At 52.9% G+C, this 22889-nt stretch overlaps 1 protein-coding gene across 1 annotated transcript in view; it reads left to right on the forward strand.

Moving 5' to 3' along the window:
• Positions 1-1052: 1052 nt before the first annotated feature.
• The window catches only part of tonsl (tonsoku-like, DNA repair protein), a 97672-nt gene continuing 75835 nt past the window's right edge, over positions 1053-22889 (forward strand). Inside the window, exons 1-6 of the mRNA XM_072510164.1 lie at positions 1053-1618; positions 11317-11412; positions 12728-12870; positions 15974-16157; positions 19087-19216; positions 21232-21403. Of these exons, the coding sequence (XP_072366265.1) occupies positions 1594-1618; positions 11317-11412; positions 12728-12870; positions 15974-16157; positions 19087-19216; positions 21232-21403 (750 nt within the window). The 5' untranslated portion in view covers positions 1053-1593. The remainder of the gene's footprint in view (positions 1619-11316; positions 11413-12727; positions 12871-15973; positions 16158-19086; positions 19217-21231; positions 21404-22889) is intronic.

A 22889-nucleotide genomic window follows, 5' to 3' on the forward strand; every position in this document is an offset into this window, starting at 1 on the left:
ATGAGCTTCGCGATTAACGCCACGAAGGCCAAAAACTTCCACTTCAGCCAAAAATCGAAGACCTTTGTATACAACCATCGCACAAACTGGAAGCTTGGGGAAAGAGGGAGGGAGGGGGAAGTGGGAGGGGGAGAGGGAGGGAGAGGGAGGGAGAGAGGGAGGGGGAGGGAGAGAGGGAGGGGGAGGGAGAGAGGGAGGGGGAGGGAGAGAGGGAGGGGGAGGGGGGAGAGGGGGGAGGGAGAGGGGGGAGGGGGAGGGGGGAGGGAGAGGGGGAGAGGGAGGAGGGGAGGGGAGAGGGGGGAGGGAGGGGGTGGGGGGAGGGGGAGGGGGGAGAGGGAGGGGGGAGGGGAAGGTCAGGGGGAGGGGAGGGAGGGGGGGGCGGAGAGGAGAGAGGGGGGAGGGAGGGGGAGGGGGGAGGGAGGGGCGGGGGTGGGGGGAGAGGGGAGAGGGGGGGAGGGGGGGGAGGGGAAGGTCAGGGGGGGGTTACTGGGGGAGGGGGAGATGGAGGGGGAGGGGAGGGAGGGGAGGGAGGAGGGGAGAGGGAGGAGGGGGTGGGGGAGGGGAGCGGAGAGAGGGGGGAGGGAGGGGGAGGGGGGAGGGAGGGGCGGGGGTGGGGGGAGAGGGGGGGAGGGGAAGGTCAGGGGGGGGTTACTGGGGAGGGGGAGATGGAGGGGGAGGGGAGGGAGGAGGGGAGAGGGAGGAGGGGGTGGGGGAGGGGAGCGGAGAGAGGGGGGAGGGAGGGGGAGGGGGGAGGGAGGGGCGGGGGTGGGGGGAGAGGGGGGGAGGGGGGGAGGGGAAGGTCAGGGGGGGGTTACTGGGGAGGGGGAGATGGAGGGGGAGGGGAGGGAGGAGGGGAGGGGAGGGGGATGGGGGGGAGGGGAAGGTCAGGGGGGGTTACTGGGGGAGGGACTGAACCATTTCAGCTCGGAAACGGATTGGTGACGTCATCATGGAGGCCGCGCCCCTTCCGGCCCCGCAGCCAATGGGAGCGGAGCGGACGCAGGTCTCTCGGCCAATCGGGAAGGAGCGCCCGCACCCCCGGACCAATCAGAACGCCGGACGCGGTGGGCGGGACCGGGGACAGCCAATAGGAGGGAAGCAAAGGCTGCGGCGGCGACCAATGGGAGGGAGAGGCGGCAGAGCGCGCGGTTTGTGCCGGAGAGAGAGACCCGGACAGACCCCCTCACACAGACCCACAGAGAGACCCGGACAGACCCCCTCACACAGACCCACAGAGAGACCCGGACAGACCCCCTCACACAGACCCACAGAGAGACCCGGACAGACCCCCTCACACAGACCCACAGAGAGACCCGGACAGACCCCCTCACACAGACCCACAGAGAGACCCGGACAGACCCCCTCACACAGACCCACAGAGAGACCCGGACAGACCCCCTCACACAGACCCACAGAGAGACCGGGACAGACCCCCTCACACAGACCCACAGAGAGACCCGGACAGACCCCCTCACACAGACCCACAGAGAGACCCGGACAGACCCCCTCACACAGACCCACAGAGAGACCCGGACAGACCCCCTCACACAGACCCACAGAGAGACCGGGACACAGCGACACGCCCTCCGCAGCATGAGCGACTCCCGGGACGCCCAAAGTAAGTGACTGGGGGGGGGGGGAATGGGGTCGGGGGGGGGGGTGGGGTGGGGTGGAGTGGGGTCGGGGGGGGGGTGGGGTGGAGTGGGGTCGGGGGGGGGTGGGGTGGAGTGGGGTCGGGTCGGGGGGGGGGAGTGAGGTGGGGTCGGGTCGGGGGGGGGGAGTGAGGTGGGGTCGGGGGGGGGAGTGGGGTCGAGTCGGTGGTGGGGGGGGGGGGGAGTGGGGTTCCGGGGGGGGGGGGGGGGGGGAGAGTGGGGTCGGGGGGGGGAGAGTGGGGTCGGGGGGGGGGGAGTGGGGTCGGGGGGGGGGGAGTGGGGGTCCGGGGGGGGGAGTGGGGTCCGGGCGGAGTGGGGTCCGGGGGGGGGGGGGGAGTTGGGGGGAGTGGGGTCCGGGGGGAGTGGGGTCGGGGGGGGGGGGGGGGGAGTTGGGGGGGGGAGTTGGGTGGGGGTAGTGGGCCTCTGGGTGCAGAGTAGGTCTGTGCCAGTCAGGGGAGGTTCGGGGCAGACTCGATGGGCCGAGTGGCTGCCTGCCCTGTGGGGATTCTATGCGGTGGCACAATGGGTTTAAAAGAGCGGGGTGAGGATTGTCCCTTTGTTCACCCCTGCAGGCAGGGCGACTGGATTTAGCCCAAATATGGTCAGAAATGTTAACGGCAAAACAGACCCTTGCTGACCAGGCTACAGGGGAAATGAGTGCGTTTGCGATTCGGAATGTCAGTGGAATCCCTGGCGGATAATGCAGGAGAAGGAGTAAACGGTGAATTTCAGGACTTGTTTGAGAATGTGTCATTCGGCCATGAATACCGTGGCTGCGAGCCCGTTCAGCGGAGGATTGTGTGAGAGGAATCCTGCAGTGGTTGACAACATGTTGTACAATAGACTGGCTGACCAACTGGATTGCAAGGTGCAAATAGGGCTGGCACAGGCAGTACATGCAAAGTCCATAATGGTCAGTGTATGGCACCAATCCAAACTTGCCTTCAGTGCTATCGGAGGCTCCCCTGTTCTTGAAGGAACTACCATTAGCTCTGCTTTTCTCTGCCCACTTACGTGCTGATGGGAAAGTTCTCATCAAGGAGGCTGAAGTTTTGGAAAGGATTAGGACAGCATTGCAACATTGCATAAGACGGTCTGAGGTGGAATTTAATTCAGGGGTTCTGTAGGAGAACGAGGCAAAGGAAATGGAAAGACCCTGTGAGATATTGGACCTGAAGGGAAAACAGATGTTCCAAGGTGGGAATTGGCAACACAGCCCATTCCTCACGGATCATCGGGATGAATGACGAACTTGTGGGTGAAATGAAAATTAAAGGCGCCATAGTCCCAGGTGACCATGGGCTGCTTTCCCCTTTGAGGGGGGAGAGCTGACTGGTGGTGATTTAACCTGAGGGTCACCACACCTCGGGCGAGGGGCAAGGTTGAGAAGACGGGGCCTTCATGAATAACCTCAGCCGGTACGGGGATTGAACCCACGCTGCTGGCCTCGCTCCTCATCACAAACCAGCTGTGCAGCCCACTGAGCTAAACCTGGGTAATGTGATGGAAGATGGTGCACCCATCATGCGCATTGCAAACTCACATATATTGTGGGACAGCATCAGCGGAACGAGGTATAATGGATCAGGAGTTGAATTTCAGTAGAAAATCAGATTGTGATCAACAGGAAGGGGTTATACTGTCCGGGAGGTCAGACGTCCCAAATGGGTTCCCAGGTATCGTATCGTCCAGAATGATCAGATAATTAGAGAAAGCAAGGATAATGGGGCAGGCAGGGAAATCTACTGGAGAATAAGAACATAAGAAGAACATAAGAACTAGGAGCAGGAGTAGGCCATCTGGCCCCTCGAGCCTGCTCCGCCATTCAATGAGATCATGGCTGATCTTTTGTGGACTCAGCTCCACTTTCCGGCCCGAACACCATAACCCTTAATCCCTTTATTCTTCAAAAAACTATCTATCTTTATCTTAAAAACATTTAATGAAGGAGCCTCTACTGCTTCACTGGGCAAGGAATTCCATAGATTCACAACCCTTTGGATGAAAATCTAGGAATTGGTTGAATGTCCAGGATGGTGGACGAGCAGTGAAGGCCATGGACTGGGGTATCCGAGAGTGGAAAATCAGGGAAGCGAGCCCACGTTGCAGTGATGGGTCGGCTGATCAATCCAGGTGAGGAAACATTCACGTACAGTAGACAGGGCCTCTGGCAGGGGGGCGGTCTGACTGTCGCAGCTCGGAAAGCTTTCAGCAGGCAAGTAGCGGAGGCAGAGTGGAGAACACTGAACCATTGCAAGAGCATAGCCAAGTCAGGAGTTCCTGTGACACAGCTTTTTGTAACGGCTGCTAAGTTATGGGGTAGAGCGAAAGGCGGCTAAACAGAGGAAGTTTGGTGCCTGTTCAGATTTCCCAAATGGGGCTTAGCCAACATTCTCACAGGGGTGGGTCTGAAAGGAGAAAGATTCTCCTGGATGCAACTTTTAAAGTCTGGGTTAATGGCCCAGGGATTTGAAGAGTTAGGAGTGGACTAGCCCATAGCAGGGAAGGTCATTGTGAAAACTCCTTTGCTCCGTTTGGTGTGGGAGTGTAAGTCGACAGGTATAAAAGCTGCATTTCTGCTGGGGGATCACCTCCAGACGGAAATGTTTCCTCAAGGTGGAGGGAAAACTTTGGAAGTTTAATGAGTGCATATAGGATTAAACAATGCTCCCAATGCAGTGGTACTTTTCAAAGAACAAAGAAAATTACAGCGTAGGAACAGGCCCTTCGGCCCTCCCAGCCTGTGCCGGTCATGAAGCCCTAACCAATACCTTCTGCCCTCACTCGGTCCGTATCCCTCTATTTCCTCCCTATTCATCGACCCATCCAGATGCCTCTTAAATGTTGCTAATGTGCTGCTTCACCGCTCCAGGGTCCCAGGTTCAATTCCGGCTTGGGTCACTGTCTGTGCGGAGTCTGCACGTCCTCCTCGTGTCTGCGTGGGTTTCCTCCGGGTGCTCCGGTTTCCTCCCACAGTCCAAAGATGTGCAGGTTAGGTGGATTGGCCGTGATAAATTGCCCTTAGTGTCCAAAATTGCCCTAAAGTGTTGGGTGGGGTTACTGGGTTATGGGCATAGGGTGGAGGTGTGGACCTTGGGTAGGGTGCTCTTTTCAAGAGCCGGTGCAGACTCGATGGGCCGAATGGGCTCCTTCTGCGCTGTAAATTCTATGATGATGACATCCTCTGGCAGCGGGTTCCAGGCACCCACCACTCTCTGTGTGGAAAAACTCACCCCGCACATCTCCCTTAAACTCCCCCCTCTCACCCTGAACCTGTGCCCTGTGTAATTGCCACTCCCACTCTCGGAAAAAGCCTCTGACTATCCACTCTGTCTATGCCTCTCATAATTTTGTCGACCTCTATCAGGTCTCCCCTCAGTCTCCGCCTTTCCAGTGAAAACATTCCTAGTTTATTCCACCTCTCCTCATAACCAACACCCTCGAGACCAGGCAACATCCCGGTGAACCTTCTTTGCACTCTCTCCAAAGCTTCTGATAATGTGGTGACCAGAACTGCACGCAATACTCCAAATGCGGCCTAACCAGGGTTTTATACAGCTGCAACATGATTTCCCAACTCCTGTACTCCATGCCCCGGCTGAGGAATGCCAGATGCCTTCTTAAATCACCTTGGCCACCTGTGTGCTCTGGAGACCCGCCTCGTGAGGTAATCTCAATGTTTCACAGCTTTAAGGAGTTGGTACTTCGATGGGCAAGATTTTACATGGGAAAGCCTCTCGATCAGATTACTCCAGGACGTGCGTGCAGACCGAGCCAAGAAAAGGGCTGCCTTTAACAAAGTGAAATGTGCCCTATTCGAGAATGGCGTCAATTTGGGGATGATTTATCGAGCCGCCTTCATGTGACATTCCGTCCAAAAGGTCTGTTTCTTTGACTCGCTGGGAAATGCAGATTCCTTTATCCAGAAGCACAATTTGTGCTCGGTTTGGCCTGATCTACGTTTCGATGTGTGGGCAGTTGTCATGCCTGTTGTTTGGGTGTATTCTTGATGAGCGTAGTTGTAATGAGGAGGTTTTACTGCTTGCTCCTGACACCTATTTTCTTTCTTTTCATTATTACTCACCGGCGTGACTTTCAATCACCCTGGTAGCGCTCTGGGTTAGCAGGGAGTGTGTTAGTTAACGGGAGTCAGATTAAAGGGGCTTCTGCAGCTCCTAATAGTTTTTTTAAATGAACTTAGAGTTTGTGTTGAGTTGTACTTTGTTAGTTGTCGTGCTTCGGTTCGGTTGTTTGCTGCCGTTCCATTTGCTTCTGGGGGTGGTTATGCTCGACTGCGATGGTGTGTTTGGGTTGGGGTGGGGGGTTAGGGTTGAGTTTGCCGACGGTCTCTGTCGAGTCACCTGACTTGGCCCGATGCCCATCTCGAGTCGATCTTGCTTTTGTCTGCTCACAGCCCCCTGAACGATCGAGAGCATTCGCGCATCTTAAGTGCCTAAATTCTGAAATTTATTTTGCAAGAAGCCCATCTACGTGTTAAAGATCAGATCAGGCTGCGCAAGTGATGGGCTGGGCAAGTTTTTCATAGCAGGGGCACGGCGATTTTAATCAACGATCGAGTCCAATTCTCCACATTGCAGATTGTGGCTGACCCAGACGGTCGACATTTAATCGTATGCTGCTCCTTATTGAACATCCTGTTGTGCTTTCTTTTACTTTGTCCTTTCTGTGGCTCTGTTCCAATTAGGGCAATCAGTGAGTTTGCCCTTCTTTCTGGGTTATCTATGTCCGAATGCTCAGAGTCGCCAGGTATCGAATGTACCACCACAAGTTTCAACCGGCTATCGATCAAAGAGCCAAACACCAGTGAGTTAGTTCAAGGCCAAGGGTACTTTATTTACACACAATTAGTCATGCAACATAAACACTACTAGTTAACTACACCTATCGACTAAGACAACCTGTACTTCGGGCACCCGGCTTAGGTCAGAAAATTCGAAGGAGTAACAGCTGCTCAGCTGGGCCCATCCGCCTGGTAGCGAGCGTTGAACTTGGACTCGCTTCTGGTGGTGCTGCGATTGGTGATGGCCGTGACCGGGGTACCAGGGCCAAGAGAGAGCGAACATGTGGCGAACTCTTCGTATACTCGGGGGGGGGGGGGGTTTCGCGCTCTTTTGGGCGGTCCTCCGGTTTGGGCCTTACTAATTGGGTGATCCCTGATCGCTCCGGTCGATTCCTTAGCCAATAAGTGGGCGGGGATCTGGATGGCTGGGCGTGTCTCAAGCGGTCACTGACCCCGGTGTTTGCATTTCCCTTGAAGAGAGAGTGGCGCCGAAATGTCTGGGACTGCCCCGGTTGCTCGAGTACCAGTCCTTTGTTTTGGGGAAGATGGGCCATCAAATGCTAATCGGCCCCATTAAAATGCAAATTGGACGGAGTTTCGATACCGTCTGGACTTCCTGCTGACGAATATGCATTTCAGGCTCTGAGCCTGCCCGAGTCTTGGCTTGTCCATTTTACCCGCCGGGCTTTGCGAGTTTCTCTGTCCTGAGTTGGAAGTGGCCATCCCAGATGGCTCCAATCCGGTTTAGCTCGGTTGGCCGGACGCCTGGTTAGTGATGCGGAGCGAGGACAGCAGCGTGGGTTCAATTCCCGTACCGGCTGAGGTTATTCATGACCTCCTGAAAACTCAAACCTTTTGTCCCACCAGGGGTGGCCAGGACTTTGTCTTCCTTCATGGAGCAGATGGGAGGGGTCAATCTCTGTCTTTTACATCCACACGACAGGAATTTCTCATTTTTCCCTCGTGTTCACCATACGTACTCTCACGCTGATTCTTTTCACTCTGAATAGGACTCTCCTCCCATTGGTGGTGGTGGTCGAGCGCTCAACAATTGTAATCTCTGGCCACGCCAAACGCTTTGATCAGCTGCTGAAGTCCGGCCCCACCCAACGTCCACCCTGGGGGTTAGATCCGACTCCTTCCGAGCTGTGGGAGGCTCTGAAGGCCGTCCCCGGGGAGGAGATTATTTCTGATCTCGCACACGTGCTAAAGATGAAGAAATTAGAGCGACAGAGGCTGGTGGATGCCGTTTCCGAGGTAGAGGTCACCAGTACTCATTCGATCCTACACCGGAGATGCAAGCAAACAAAGGTTGCGGACCCAGTTTGAGCTGCTGACCACCAATAAGGCCGTAAATCTGCTCCAGTGCTCCAGGGGTACTTTCTATGAATATGGGAGAAGGCCAGTGGTCTTTTAGCACACCAACATGAACGGCAGTCGCCCTCCTGTGAGGTTCCCCAGATACTCAACCCGAGGTTACCGCCCCCCTCCAGGTCAATGCAGATTTTACATCCGACTGCTGTGACCTGTATAAATCTGAGCCTCCCGCGGACAAGCCGATCATGGCGAATTTCCTGGACAACGTGCCCGTACCGTCTGTCAAAACCGTCAAGAGTTAGGAGTTGGACTCCCCGTTATGCTGACCCCCGATGACATTTCAAAGTACATTGGTCTCACGCAGGCTGCTAAAGCCTCTGGCCCAGATGGCTTTCCGATCGAGGTTTAGAAGAAATTCTCAGAACCCCTTGCACACCTTTGCTGTGAGATATGTTCGACGACTGCCTGTCCTGTGGTTCATTGCCCCCAACCCTCACTCGAGCCTTGATTTCCTTACTCCTTCAGGACAAGGACCCGACCGAGTGCGGTTCATATTTCCCCCTCTCACTGTTAAACACGGATGTTAAGCTGCTCCCTGTGGTTCTGGCGTTCCGCAGTTGGGACCTTGCTTTCCAAGCATTCTTTCAGAGGACCAAGCGGGCTTTGTAAAGTGCCGCCAGTTATCAGTAAATATACGTCGCCTTTTGAATGTCGCACTTTCTCCCCCTCCTGCACCCGAGCCAGGGGTGAGACTATTTCGAGATGTGGAGGAAGCACGTGACAGCTTTGAATGGGACTCTTTGTTTGAAATCCTTGGACGATTTGGATTCAGCCAGAAATCTATCTCCTGGATCCGTTTGCTACACAATGCCCCTCCTGCCAGCGTTCACAGGAATACTTTATATTCAGGCTACTTCCCCTTGAATAGGGGCAGTGGGCAGGGCTGCCAACTCTCCATTTTATTCGCCCTGGCAATAGAGCCTCAACTCAGTGGAGATGTTATAACTTGGTACTTCTGGCTGAAGATTGTTGCGAATGCCTCAGCCTTGTCTTTTGCACAGATGTGCTGGGCTCCTCCATCAGTGAGGATGGGGATATTTGTGGAGCCTCCTCCTCCAATGAGTTGTTTAATTGTCCACCACCATTCACGGCTGGATGTGGCAGGGCTGCAGAGCTTCGATCTGATCCGTTTGTTGTGGAATCGCTCTGCTCTGTCTATTACTTGCTGCTTATGCTGTTTGCCACACTGGTAGTCCTGTGTTGTAGCTTCACCAGGCCGACACCTCATTTTCCGGTCTGCCTGGCGCTGTTCCTGGCACGCTCTCCTGCACTCGTCACTGAACCCGGGCTGATCCCCTGGCTGGGTGGTAATGGTGGAGTGGGGGATATGCTGGGCCATGAGGGCAGCACGGTAGCATAGTGGTTAGCACAATTGCTTCACAGCTCCAGGGTCCCAGGTTCGATTCCCGGCTTGGGTCACTGTCTGTGCGGAGTCTGCACGTCCTCCCCGTGTCTGCGTGGGTTTCCTCCCGGGTGCTCCGGTTTCCTCCCACAGCCCAAAGATGTGCAGGTTAGGTGGATTGGTCATGCTAAATTGCCCTTCGTGTCCAAAGTTGCCCTTAGTGTTGGATGGGGTTCTGGATTCTGGGGATAGGGTGGAGGTGTGGACCTTGGGTAGGGTGCTCTTTCCAAGAGCCGGTGCAGACTCGATGGGCCGAATGGCCTCCTTCTGCACTGTAAATTCTATGATGATGATCTATGATGATGAGGTTACAGATTGTGGTTGATACAATTCTGCTGCTGGCCCACAGGCCTCATGGATGCCCAGTCTCGAGTAGCTCGATCTGTTTGAAGTCTATCCCATTTAGCACGGGGGTAATGCCACACAACACGATGGAGGGTATCCTCAATGTGAAGACGGGACATTGTCTCCACAAGGACTGTGCGCTGGTCTCTGCTACCGACACTGTCAGGGACAGATGCATCTGCGGCAGGCACGCTGAGGTCAAGTATGTTTTCCCCTCTGAGAACATAGAACATACAGTGCAGGAGGAGGCCATTCAGCCCATCGAGTCTGCACCGACCCACTTAAGCCTTGATCCCTCACCACCTGCTGCAGTCCCAGTCTGGCAGCGATGTCCTTTAGGACCCGGCCAGCTGGGTCTGTGGTGGTATCACTGAGCCACCCTTGGTGATGACACTGAAGTCCCTCCACCCAGAGTGCATTCTGTGCCCTCGCCACCCTCAGTGCTTCCTCCAAGTGTTGTTCAACACGGAGGAGAACTGATTCATCAGCTGCTGGTGGCCACGTGGTGATCAGCAGGAGGTTTCCTTGCCCTGAAGCCAGGAGACGTCACGGGGTCCAGAATCGATGTTGAGGACTCCCAGGGCAACTCGCTCCCGACTGTATCCCACTGTGCCGCCCGCCAGCTCTGCTGGGTCTGTCCTGTATCCCACTGTGCCCCCCGCCAGCTCTGCTGGGTCTGTCCTGTATCCCACTGTGCCCCCCGCCAGCTCTGTTGGGTCTGTCCTGTATCCCACTGTGCCCCCCGCCAACTCTGCTGGGTCTGTCCTGTATACCACTGTGCTGTCACCTCTGCTGGGACAGCCCTGTATCCCACTGTGCCCCCCGCCAGCTCTGCTGGGTCTGTCCTGTATCCCACTGTGCCCCCCGCCAGCTCTGCTGGGTCTGTCCTGTATCCCACTGTGCCCCCCGCCAGCTCTGTTGGGTCTGTCCTGTATCCCACTGTGCCCCCCGCCAGCTCTGCTGGGTCTGTCCTGTATACCACTGTGCTGTCACCTCTGCTGGGACAGCCCTGTATCCCACTGTGCCCCCCGCCAGCTCTGCTGGGTCTGTCCTGTATCCCACTGTGCCCCCCGCCAGCTCTGCTGGGTCTGTCCTGTATCCCACTGTGCCCCCCGCCAGCTCTGCTGGGTCTGTCCTGTATCCCACTGTGCCCCCCGCCAGCTCTGCTGGGTCTGTCCTGTATACCACTGTGCCCCCCGCCAGCTCTGCTGGGTCTGTCCTGTATCCCACTGTGCCCCCCGCCAGCTCTGCTGGGTCTGTCCTGTATCCCACTGTGCCCCCCGCCAACTCTGCTGGGTCTGTCCTGCCGCTGAGACAGGACAGACCCAGGAATGGTGATAGTGGTGTCTGGGACATTGTCTGTAAGGAATGATTCGGTGAGTATTAATGTCCGGCTGTTGCTCTCCCAGCTTTGGCACAAGCCCCCAGGTGTTAGTAAGGAGGATGTTGCAGGGTCGGCCGAGCTGCATTTGCCGTTGTTGTTCCCGGTGCTGTAAAGTGGGATTTCCAGGCAGCAGAGACAGAAAGAGAGTGAGGGAAGGCAGTCCCTGCCAGTAACATAGCCACGTGGTGAGGGCAGTGGGGATGTCCGTGATTTGGGCGATGTGTTTATACAGTGGGAGAATAGGTCACAATGAATTGAGCTGATGGTCGGATGCTGAAATTCAATGGGATGAATCTAACTCCCTGACTTTAATGTTGTTTTCGAAATTGATATTGAATTTCTCCTATGTCTGCAGATCTTGAGAAAGCGAAGTTAAAAGCTCAGAAAAGCCATGATCTGAGGCAAGAGGCGAGTCTCTGCAACCAGCTCGGAGAGGTCCTGGCTAAACATGGTACGTCCAGCTTTTCAAACATTCTGGGCAATGGCCCGTCCCCAATCACGCCTTCAACTGAATGGCTTATTTCAGCGGGGTGGGGGGGGGGGGCAGTTAATAGACAACCGCATTGCTGTGGGTCTGGAGTCACATGTAGGCCAGACCGGGTAAGGACGGCAGATTTCCTTCCCTAAAGGACATTTGCACGGTGGCGCAGTGGTTAGCGCTGCGACCTCACGGCGCTGAGGTCCCGGGTTCGATCCCGGCCCCGGGTCACTGTCCGTGTGGAGTTTGCACATTCTCCCCGTGTCTGCGTGGTTTTCACCCCCACAACCCAAAGATTATCATAGAATTTACAGTGCAGAAGGAGGCCATTCGGCCCATCGAGTCTGCACCGGCCCTTGGAAAGAGCGCCCTACCCAAGGTCAACACTGCCACCCTATCCCCATAACCCAGTAACCCCACCCAACACTAAGGGCTATTTTGGACACTAAGGGCAATTTATCATGGCCAATCCACCTAACCTGCACATCTTTGGACTGTGGGAGGAAACCGGAGCACCCGGAGGAAACCCACGCAGACACGGGGAGGATGTGCAGACTCCGCATAGACAGTGACCCAAGCTGGAATCGAACCTGGGACCCTGGAGCTGTGAAGCAATTGTGCTAACCACAATGCTACCGTGCTGCCCCGAAAGATGTGCAGGGTAGGTAGATTGGCCATGATAAATTGCCCCTTAATTATTAAAAATGAATTGGATACTCAGAATAACGAAGGACATTAATGAACCAGATGGTTTTTTGCGACAAGTCGACAATTGATTCATGGTAATCATTAGACTTTTAATTCCAGATTTTTATTGAATTCTAATTTTACCATCTGCCGTGGTGGGATTTGAACCCAGTCCCCAGAGGGTTATCCTGGCTCTCTCGATTATGAGTCCAGCGATGATACCACCACATCACCGCCCCACTCACTCTGCAGCCTATTGGTGGATTCACTGCCTCAGTAGCGTGCAGGCACTGCCTCTTATTGTTTCCTGTCTCTCCTCCCAGTTTACGCACAAGTCCCTGAGCCGGTCAACATTTAAACCTGAGAGTTGTAAAGCCTCAAGCAGTGCGATGCCCAAATGCTGAGAGATGTGGAGATGTGGACTGTCATGGGCATGGCAGAGTGTGGGTCTGCATGCCTGACCGTACACTGACTGTACAGTATGTGTGGAGGAGAGGGAGACAGCATCACTCGTACAGGATCAAACCTCCCAGCTCTTTGTCCCAACCTCTGGAGTGTGCAGGTTAAAAATAACCCTCTCTTCCTTCCCCACCCTCCCCAGGTCAGTTTCAAGAGGCCATCGAGGAGCACAGGCAGGAGCTGCAGTTGTCGAAGGTGCTGAATGATGTGATTGGTTGTGCGGTTGCTAATCGCAAGATTGGGGAATGCCTGGCAGAGATTGGGAATTACATGGGTGCTCTGCAGGTGAGGAAGCAGCGGATGATCACGGGGAATCCTCTCTGCCGTTGGTGACCTTGTAATACGTTTTAGTTACCATCGTGTGAAGAGTCAGAAGTCCTGTTCCTTCTCAGCAAACACCATTTATTTCACTTCCACAGCCTCTGCACAAAACTCCAACAACACACCACCTGACACAAGGGCCACCTGAAGCCCCTTTACATATCAGTGTCAATCATTGGATACTTAACATAAATGAGACAACTAATTGCAATGTCTCTTAATGCATCACTTAACTCTTAACCCGTGACTTAACAGTGTCGCTATGACTGCCCCTGGGCAGTGGACTGTTTAAAGGTGCCCAGCCCCGCTGTAGTCACCAACGTTGGGGATGGTCCCCTTGACTATCCTGGGTACCGGAGCGGGCCTCGCACTGCCCTCTTCACAAGTGCCCACTCAATAACAAACACTCTTATTTCTATAAGCTCCTTGTTAACTACGCCAAGGAATTTCACAGGAGTGAATGTCAAACAGAAAATGACGGCGAACGGCATGAGACGATCATTATTGGGGCAAATCACCAAAACCCTGCTCACAGAGGCAAATTTAAAAGAGAGAGAGAGAGGAGGAATGAGCCCCTCTTGCTTGTTTGCATTTCCTCTCTTTCCCTCTTTGGCTCTGCCCCAAGCCCCAGATGAAATGGGGTAATTGATGCACTGTGTCAGGGCGAACAATGGGCGGGTTTAGCTCACTGGGCTGGACAGCTGGTTTGTGATGCAGAGCGAGGCCAGCAGCGTGTTGAAGGCCCCGCCTTCTCGACCTTGCCCCTCGCCTGAGGTGTGGTGACCCTCAGGTTAAACCACCACCAGTCAGCTCTTCCCCCCCCCTCAGTGGGGAAAGCTGCCTCTGGTCATCTCGGACTGTGGCGATTTAAATGTTGAACACCTTGCTGGAATCGCCCATCAATCTCCCGGGCTCGAGGGGCACAGGACCATGTGATTAATACCTTCGCTATCCCCATGGGCCATGGTTTTCCATTGTCAGTGATCTTTGCGTGCTCCCTGATACAGAAGGCTATGTTTTCTTGCAATGTCACGCTTGTGCGGTGCCCCATCTTAATAGGGGGCAATGTGAGGCAGGGTGCTTGGGCATCAGTGACCCCGGGAATTGCAGATATTACAGCGTCGGCAGCATCAAGTAAATACTTTTAACAGTCCCCTCCATCTGGTTTTTGTTTGTGGCATCAATCATTTTTGGGGTGTGAGGACCAGCAAAAAGATGCTGTCAGTGTTTACGAGGGTGGATTGGTGCCTGCCGTAAATGAGGTCATTGCGTTCTGTAGAGGGTGCCATCTCCGCTACTCCACTACTGGGCCGATATCTGGGGTTTGAATATCTGTGTGTGTCTCTCTCCAGCTGGCACTGAAACTTCAGAGGCCAGGGGATGTCGCACTGGGACACTTCCACTGAAGAGAGCACTGATTCAGGCCTGCCGTTTATTCCTAACCGACAGCCTGAGACTTATATCACACAGATCTCCAGACCCCTACCAATACCCAGGTGATTCTCTCTCTTGCCGGTGGTGCAACAGCCACCCGGTTCCTACTCCACTAGAGTAGCTTTCCCAAGAGAGAGAATAGGACACTGCTGTTTATTCCCTAACCAGCAGTCTGTCCTGAGTGAATCGCTCAAGATGACCCTCGATTCCTGAACCCGGAATTAAGGTGAGGAGTATTTTAACAATGACTTGGTCAGAGGTCGCTAGTGAAAGATTGAAGAATTTAAACGACTCCAATTGTCATCAAATCAAGGTTTATTGTAAAACCCAGGTCAAAATCATCAACAGAAGAAACACAATACAATCTTATGCTCTAATATACACTATGTCTATTCAAAAGTAATATAGCGGACACAACGAAAATTCTTATGCTTACACAGCTTTTAGCAATATCACAAGGCACAAAAACAAGTTCCCTTCCCCAAAGCCTCAACCACTATTAAAGTCAAGGGAGTTTCGTAAGCTGCTGCGGAGTACTTACGGTCACAGGCTGCAGAGGTCAAGTCAGGGGTGCAGAGGTCGAGCCACGAACGAAGGAGACCCCTGCTCGAAAATACAGCCCCTTTTATATAGTTATACCTGGCTTTGTTCTGTGATCGGCCAGCCCCTTTTGCATTGAAAAGGTAGGTTTTTAAAGTTCCCGCTGGTCCCGCCCCCTTTGAGCCGGTCAGAGCTTTATGTTTCCGGGTATCCCTTGCAGGTCCGCTTCTTCCAGCTAGGCAGACCTGCGCGATTTGAATTTGGCGCTGGCTCCGCCCCCTTCTTTCAGTGAGTTTCTGCCGGTAGCTTCTGTCAAGCTTGGAGTACCTCCCCCAGGTCCGCCTCCAACTTGGTTTTTCTGCCGGTAGCTTCTGTCAAGCTTGGAGTACCTCCCCCAGGTCCGCCTCCAACTTGGTTTTTTTCAGACCTGCGCGATTTGAATTTGGCGCTGGCTCCGCCCCCCTCCTCCCAGTGAGTTTCTGCCGGTAGCTTCTGTCAAGATTGGAGTACCTCCCCCAGGTCCGCCTCCAACTTGGTTTTTCTGCCGGTAGCTGATTTTCTAGGGGCTTTTCCAGCGCAATATGCTGGACTCAGACAGTCTTCTAGTTTAACGAGGTTAGGCTCTTCTGTGGAGAATTTCAGTGTCTTCCAGCTGCTCCGGAGATGGCTGCTATTCTCACCTCGCTATGTTGATGGGGTGTTAATTGGATTCTGCTCTGGTGGAGGCCAGGTCATTTACATTTGCATGGGGCTATGACCATCCCATTGTCCTGCTTGCATGCAAGCCTCCTGTGTATTCCCGTGCCCCTTTGTCTGTGTTTTGATGTTATCTTGTTGTCTGGCTCCTTCTTCCTTGTAGCTCCTAGGGGGGTGTTTGCAAATATTTATGTGTTTATGTCCCTACTCAGCTCAGCGGGCCAAGCCTGCTGGGAAAACTGGTTCTGTTCCCTTGGCTGGAAAGTCAGTTTACAGTCTCTGAGTTTCTCCAAAAGGGCCGAATTGCCCGAAAACCTTACAGTTCTGCGCATGCGCAGGCCGGTATTGGTGGCAGTCCTTGTTGGCCGGAGATACACTCTCTTCAATTCCTCTACAGCACCAACGCAGGCACCTGGAACTGGCCCGCTCAGAGGGCAATGACATCGAAGAGCAGCGAGCCTTGGCTACCATTGGTCGAACGTACCTGTACATCTGCGAAACAGACCAGACATCTGAGGCATTGAAGGAGGCGGAGAATGCGTTCAGGAAAAGCCTGAGCATTGTGGACGAGAGACTGGAAGGTAGGAATGGAATGGGTTGTCGAATTCTGTTGCTGCTATCTCGCGCGCAGTCTGCAGGTGCATCAGGAAAGACTGACCCCCATTCAATAGCACTGTTCACCCCTCAGCATTAACCCTCCGAGGACGTAACACTCCCTCAGTGCAGACCCTCTGACAATGCAACACTCCCTCAGTACAGACCCCCTGACAGTGTAGCACTCCCTCAGTACTGACCCTCTGACAGTGCGGCACTCCCTCAGTACTGACCCTCTGACAGTGCAGCACTCCCTCAGTACTGACCCTCTGACAGTGCGGCACTCCCTCAGTACTGACCCTCTGACAATGCAGCACTCCCTCAGTACTGACCCTCTGACAGTGCGGCACTCCCTCAGTACTGACCCTCTGACAGTGCAGCACTCTCTCAGTACTGACCCTCTGACAGTGCGGCACTCCCTCAGTACTGACCCTCTGACAGTGCGGCACTCCCTCAGTACTGACCCTCTGACAGTGCGGCACTCCCTCAGTACAGACCCTCTGACAATGCAACACTCCCTCAGTACAGACCCTCTGACAGTGCAGCACTCCCTCAGTACTGACCCTCTGACAGTGCGGCACTCCCTCAGTACTGACCCTCTGACAGTGCAGCACTCCCTCAGTACTGGCCCTCTGACAGTGCGGCACTCCCTCAGTACTGACCCTCTGACAGTGCAGCACTCCCTCAGTACTGACCCTCTGACAGTGCGGCACTCCCTCAGTACTGACCCTCTGACAGTGCAGCACTCCCTCAGTACTGACCCTCTGACAGTGCGGCACTCCCTCAGTACTGACCCTCTGACAGTGCAGCACTCCCTCAGTACTGACCCTCTGACAGTGCGGTGCTCCCTCAGTACTGACCCTCTGACAGTGCAGCACTCCCTCAGCACTGACCCTCTGACAGTGTAGTGCTCCCTCAGTACTGACCCTCTGACAGTGCAGCACTCTCTCAGTACTGACCCTCTGACAGTGCAGCACTCCCTCAGTACTGACCCTCTGACAGTGTAGTGCTCCCTCAGTACTGACCCTCTGACAGTGCGGTGCTCCCTCAGTACTGACCCTCTGACAGTGCGGCACTCCCTCAGTACTGACCCTCTGACAGTGCAGCACTCCCTCAGTACTGGCCCTCTGACAGTGTGGCACTCCCTCAGTACTGACCCTCTCACAGTGTGGCACTCCCTCAGTACTGACCCTCTCACAGTGCGGCACTCCCTCAGTACTGACCCTCTGACAGTGCAGCACCCCCTCAGTACTGACCCTCTGACAGTGTAGTGCTCCCTCAGTACTGACCCTCTCACAGTGCAGCACTCCCTCAATACTGACTCTCTGACAGTGCAGCGCTCCCTCAGTACTGACCCTCTCACAGTGCAGCACTCCCTCAGTACTGACCCTCTGACAGTGCGGCACTCCCTCAGTACTGACCCTCTGACAGTGCGGCACTCCCTCAGTACTGGCCCTCTGACAGTGCAGCACCCCCTCAGTACTGACCCTCTGACAGTGTAGTGCTCACTCAGTACTGACCCTCTCACAGTGCAGCACTCCCTCAATACTGACTCTCTGACAGTGCAGCGCTCCCTCAGTACTGACCCTCTGACAGTGCTGCACTCCCTCAGTACTGACCCTCTGACAGTGCGGCACTCCCTCAGTACTGACCCTCTGACAGTGCGGCACTCCCTCAGTACTGACCCTCTGACAGTGCAGCTCTCCCTCAGTACCGACCCTCTGACAGTGCAGCACTCCCTCTGTACTGACCCTCTGACTGTGCAGCATTCTCCCTCCTGACCCTCTGGCAACACAGGCAGCACGGTAACACGGTGGTTAGCACAGTTGCGTCACAGCTCCAGTGTCCCAGGTTCGATTCCTGGTTGGGTCCCTGTCTGTGCGGAGTCTGCACATCCTCCCCGTGTGTGCGTGGGTTTCCTCCGGATGCTCCGGTTTCCCCCCACAGTCCAAAGATGTGCGGGTTAGGTGGATTGGCCGTGCTAAATTGCCCTTGGAGTCCAAAAAATGTTAAGTGGGGTAACTGGGTTAAGTGGATAGGGTAGATACGTGGGCTTGAGTAGGGTGCTCTCTTTATAAGGGCCGGTGTAGACTCGATGGGCAGAATGGCCTCCTTCTGCACTGTGAATTCTATGATTCTATTAACACCTTTCCCCGATGATGTGGTTCTCACTCGGTACTGGACTGAGTATCAGACTGAATTTTAACTGGGTGGGCTGATAACAGAGCCACACGAGAAAGTCTGTTGTACCTCTGATCAGCTTCTCTTGTCCCGATTTCTTTTTCCCTCAAATCCACACTTTTGCTCCATGGCCACATTTGCAATCGGAGTTGCTGGACAGTGATCAGGAGCCAGAGAGCTACCTCTCCCACTGATCACTGGACAGTGATCAGGAGCCAGAGCGTGTCCTGTTCCACTGATCACTGGACAGTGATCAGGAGCCAGAGCATTTCCTGTCCCATGGATCACTGGACAGTGATCAGGAGCCAGAGCGTTTCCTGTCCCACTGATCACTGGACAGTGATCAGGAGCCAGAGCGTTTCCTGTCCCACTGATCACTGGACAGTGATCAGGAGCCAGAGCGTTTCCTGTCCCACTGATCACTGGACAGTGATCAGGAGCCAGAGCGTTTCCTGTCCCACTGATCACTGGACACTGTTCAGGAGCCAGAGCGTTTCCTGTCCCACTGATCACTGGACACTGTTCAGGAGCCAGAGCATTTCCTGTCCCATTTCTTTGCCTTGGTCTGCAAAGCTGACACCGGCACTGAGAGGGAGGGGGGAGGTTCTCATAGAGGCCATTCAGCCCATTGTATCTGTACTAGCTCTTTTGAAATAGTTATCCAATTGGGACCAATCTCTGTCTCCATTGCAGAGATTGTGGATTCTCTCAGTTGTTCTCTTTTCCACCTCCCAGGTAAGGTTTCGCGCCACGAGCTGAGTGAGATGCGAGCCAGGCTGTACTTCAACCTGGGTTTCCTGTATGACAACCTGAAGGACCCGGTCAAGTGCAGCCACTACATTCGCAAGAGTGTCTTCATCGCTGAGTAAGTACTGACCGCTGCCTTTTAACTTGGAGCCTCTGCTTCTCCCTCAACAGAACCTTTCCCAAATTCCTATTCTTTCCTTTTGACTAGTAGGTCTTCTCGAAGCCTCCTTCTATCCTTCTCCCTAGTTTTGGGACCTCTCTGTTCTTTAGCTTGGGGCCTGCTCTCTGCTGTCTCCATTCATGTCCTGCTGGAGAGGGACTTAAACTGCTCCCTGCATTTCAGCATAATCACCAATTAAACCTCAAACGGCTCTCCTGTGGCCTCCATTGCTAGGCAACAGCCCAGTTTTTTTTAACTCCCTGTGTTTGCTTTTGAGTCATAAAATGTCATTAATTTGGGCGAAATTAAACCCCAAATTCTTCCCCTTAATGCCCAAGTCCAGAAATACAAATTAAACATTTATTGGGATACTGGAGGAGAAAGCCAAACAATTTATATATTTGTAAAGCTGTGAGGAAAGGATACTTCACCCAGGAGTGATGACTGACCAATAGGTATCTTTTATGTCAAAAAAAACTTTAATTGAAACCCAGAATTAACCACATTAACATCAAAGAAACTAGCTTTACAATGATCAGTTCTTTAAATAAAAGGAAAAACTTTAACTTACTACCTACACCTGCCACTAATTTCAATTAAGGAACCCAATACAGTTCAAATGCCATTTGTGAATAAAGTTAACAAAACTGGTTACTTACTTAGCGATCTTAGGAGAGAGATCTTCTCAAGAGCAGATCCAGTAAACTTCTCTCTTGTCATCAAAGCTTATGACAAATTACTGTTCAACTTAAAATCTTATAACTGACTGCAAAAAAAAAACTACACAGACCTGGCTCCTCCTATTAATTACATTATATGTATCCCACTAAGTTCCATGACCTGCTTAGCTAGGACTAAACACCACGCCCTCAAATTATCTACACTCCAGGGAACGTCCAGCAATCATAACAATATCCCATTAGCCCTTTATCAGCACGGTAGCATTGTGGATAGCACAATTGCTTCACAGCTCCAGGGTCCCAGGTTCGATTCCGGCTTGGGTCACTGTCTGTGTGGAGTCTGCACATCCTCCCCGTGTGTGCGTGGGTTTCCTCCGGGTGCTCCGGTTTCCTCCCACAGTCCAAAGATGTGCAGGTTAGGTGGATTGGCCATGATAAATTGCCCGTAGTGTCCAAAATTGCCCTTGGTGTTGGGTGGGGTTACCAGGTTATGGGGATGGGGTGGAGGCGTTGACCTTGGGCAGGGTGCTCTTTCCAAGAGCCGGTGCAGACTCGATGGGCCGAATGGCCTCCTTCTGCACTGTAAATTCCATGAAAAATAATCTGTAACTAAGTGGTTGGAATGAATGATTACCTTGCCTTTTACAACTCTTTAATTACAGCGTTAGCAGGCTTACTGCCTGTGTGTCCTTTAGACCAGGGTTTTTAAAAAACATTACTGTCTCAAATGTAAAATGTAATATAAACATTTGTACGATCAGAACAGTATTAAGATTACTCGCAGTAGGATTCCCAGCCTCTGACCTGCCCTGGTAGCCACAGTATTAATGTGGCTGGGTCGAGTTCAGTTTCTGATCAATGGTAACCCCCAGGATATTGATTGTGGGGATTCAGCAATGGTGATGTCTTTGAATGTCAAGGGGCGATGGTTCGATCCTCTCTTGTCGGAGATGGTCACTGCCTGGCACTTGTGTGGCGCGAATGTAACTTGCCACTTGTCAGCCCCGAGCCTGGATATTGTCCAGGTCTTGCTGCCTGTGGCATTCTGTGATGTTGGATACTAGGATTCTAACACAACCCCAATTTTCAATCCTTTCTCTGCGCTTCTTTAACGTGAAGACATTTGAATAAATCTATCCTCCAGATTGTCTTAAGCTTCAACATCCTTCCACAAGTGTGGAGCCCAGATTTGCGTACATTCTCAGCAAACTGTAACTCCTGTTCAGGCAGGCTGATCTTGAGTAATCCTGGTGCCCCTCGGAGTGATTGAAGTTGTGTTCTGTTCTCTGACAGGCGGAACCACCTGTATGAGGATCTATACCGAGCCAACTCCAAACTGGGGAGCATCCACTGGCGCAACGGTGAGGACTCCAAGGCGGTGCGCTGTTTGGAAGCTGCTAAGGAATGTGCCAAGAAAATGAAGGAGAGGTTTATGGAAAGCGAGTGCTTCAGCAACATCGGTCAGGTGAGTTGCTGGGGAGGTTGAGAGAAGGTGAAAGAGCGACACAGTGAGTGGCAGTGCTCCAGCATTGAGCCGGTGGATGAGTGATGTGGGACGGGAGAGAGTATCAGTACCTGGGCAGAATGGCCACGGCTGGGGGAAGAGTCCGCCATGGAGAGCGTGCGCAGAATTACCTCCGTAGTGTTGGGCAGGTAGAGGGGAACGTGTTTGAGAATTGAATTCAGTCCAAATCGTAATGAAGCGAAAATCTGGGATCATCTCGGCAACCGTGAATTCGCTGGATCGTTATAAAAACCGTGAATTCGCTGGATCGTTATAAAAACCGTGAATTCGCTGGATCGCTATAAAAACCGTGAATTCGCTGGAACGTTATAAAAACCGCGAATTCGCTGGATCGCTATAAAAACCGTGAATTCGCTGGATCGTTATAAAAACCGTGAATTCGCTGGATCGTTATAAAAACCGTGAATTCGCTGGATCGTTATAAAAACCGTGAATTCGCTGGATCGTTATAAAAACCGTGAATTCGCTGGATCGTTATAAAAACCGTGAATTCGCTGGATCGTTATAAAAACCGTGAATTCGCTGGATCGTTATAAAAACCGTGAATTCGCTGGATCGTTATAAAAACCGTGAATTCGCTGGATCGTTATAAAAACCGTGAATTCGCTGGATCGTTATAAAAACCGTGAATTCACTGGATCACTATAAAAACCGTGAATTCGCTGGCTCGTTATAAAAACCGTGAATTCGCTGGATCGTTATAAAAACCGTGAATTCGCTGGATCGTTATAAAAACCGTGAATTCGCTGGATCGTTATAAAAACCGTGAATTCGCTGGATCACTATAAAAACCGTGAATTCGCTGGCTCGTTATAAAAACCGTGAATTCGCTGGATCGTTATAAAAACCGTGAATTCGCTGGATCACTATAAAAACCGTGAATTCGCTGGCTCGTTATAAAAACCGTGAATTCGCTGGATCACTATAAAAACCGTGAATTCGCTGGATCGTTATAAAAACCGTGAATTCGCTGGATCGTTATAAAAACCGTGAATTCGCTGGATCGTTATAAAAACCGTGAATTCGCTGGATCGTTATAAAAACCGTGAATTCGCTGGATCGTTATAAAAACCGTGAATTCGCTGGATCACTATAAAAACCGTGAATTCGCTGGCTCGTTATAAAAACCGTGAATTCGCTGGATCGTTATAAAAACCGTGAATTCGCTGGATCTTTATAAAAACCGTGAATTCGCTGGATCGTTATAAAAACCGTGAATTCGCTGGATCGTTATAAAAACCGTGAATTCGCTGGATCGTTATAAAAACCGTGAATTCGCTGGATCGTTATAAAAACCGTGAATTCGCTGGATCGTTATAAAAACCGTGAATTCGCTGGATCGTTATAAAAACCGTGAATTCGCTGGATCGTTATAAAAACCGTGAATTCGCTGGATCGTTATAAAAACCGTGAATTCGCTGGATCA

The sequence above is a fragment of the Scyliorhinus torazame genome, chromosome 6, assembly GCF_047496885.1.
Source record: "Scyliorhinus torazame isolate Kashiwa2021f chromosome 6, sScyTor2.1, whole genome shotgun sequence".
In the NCBI taxonomy this organism is placed as follows: domain Eukaryota; kingdom Metazoa; phylum Chordata; class Chondrichthyes; order Carcharhiniformes; family Scyliorhinidae; genus Scyliorhinus; species Scyliorhinus torazame.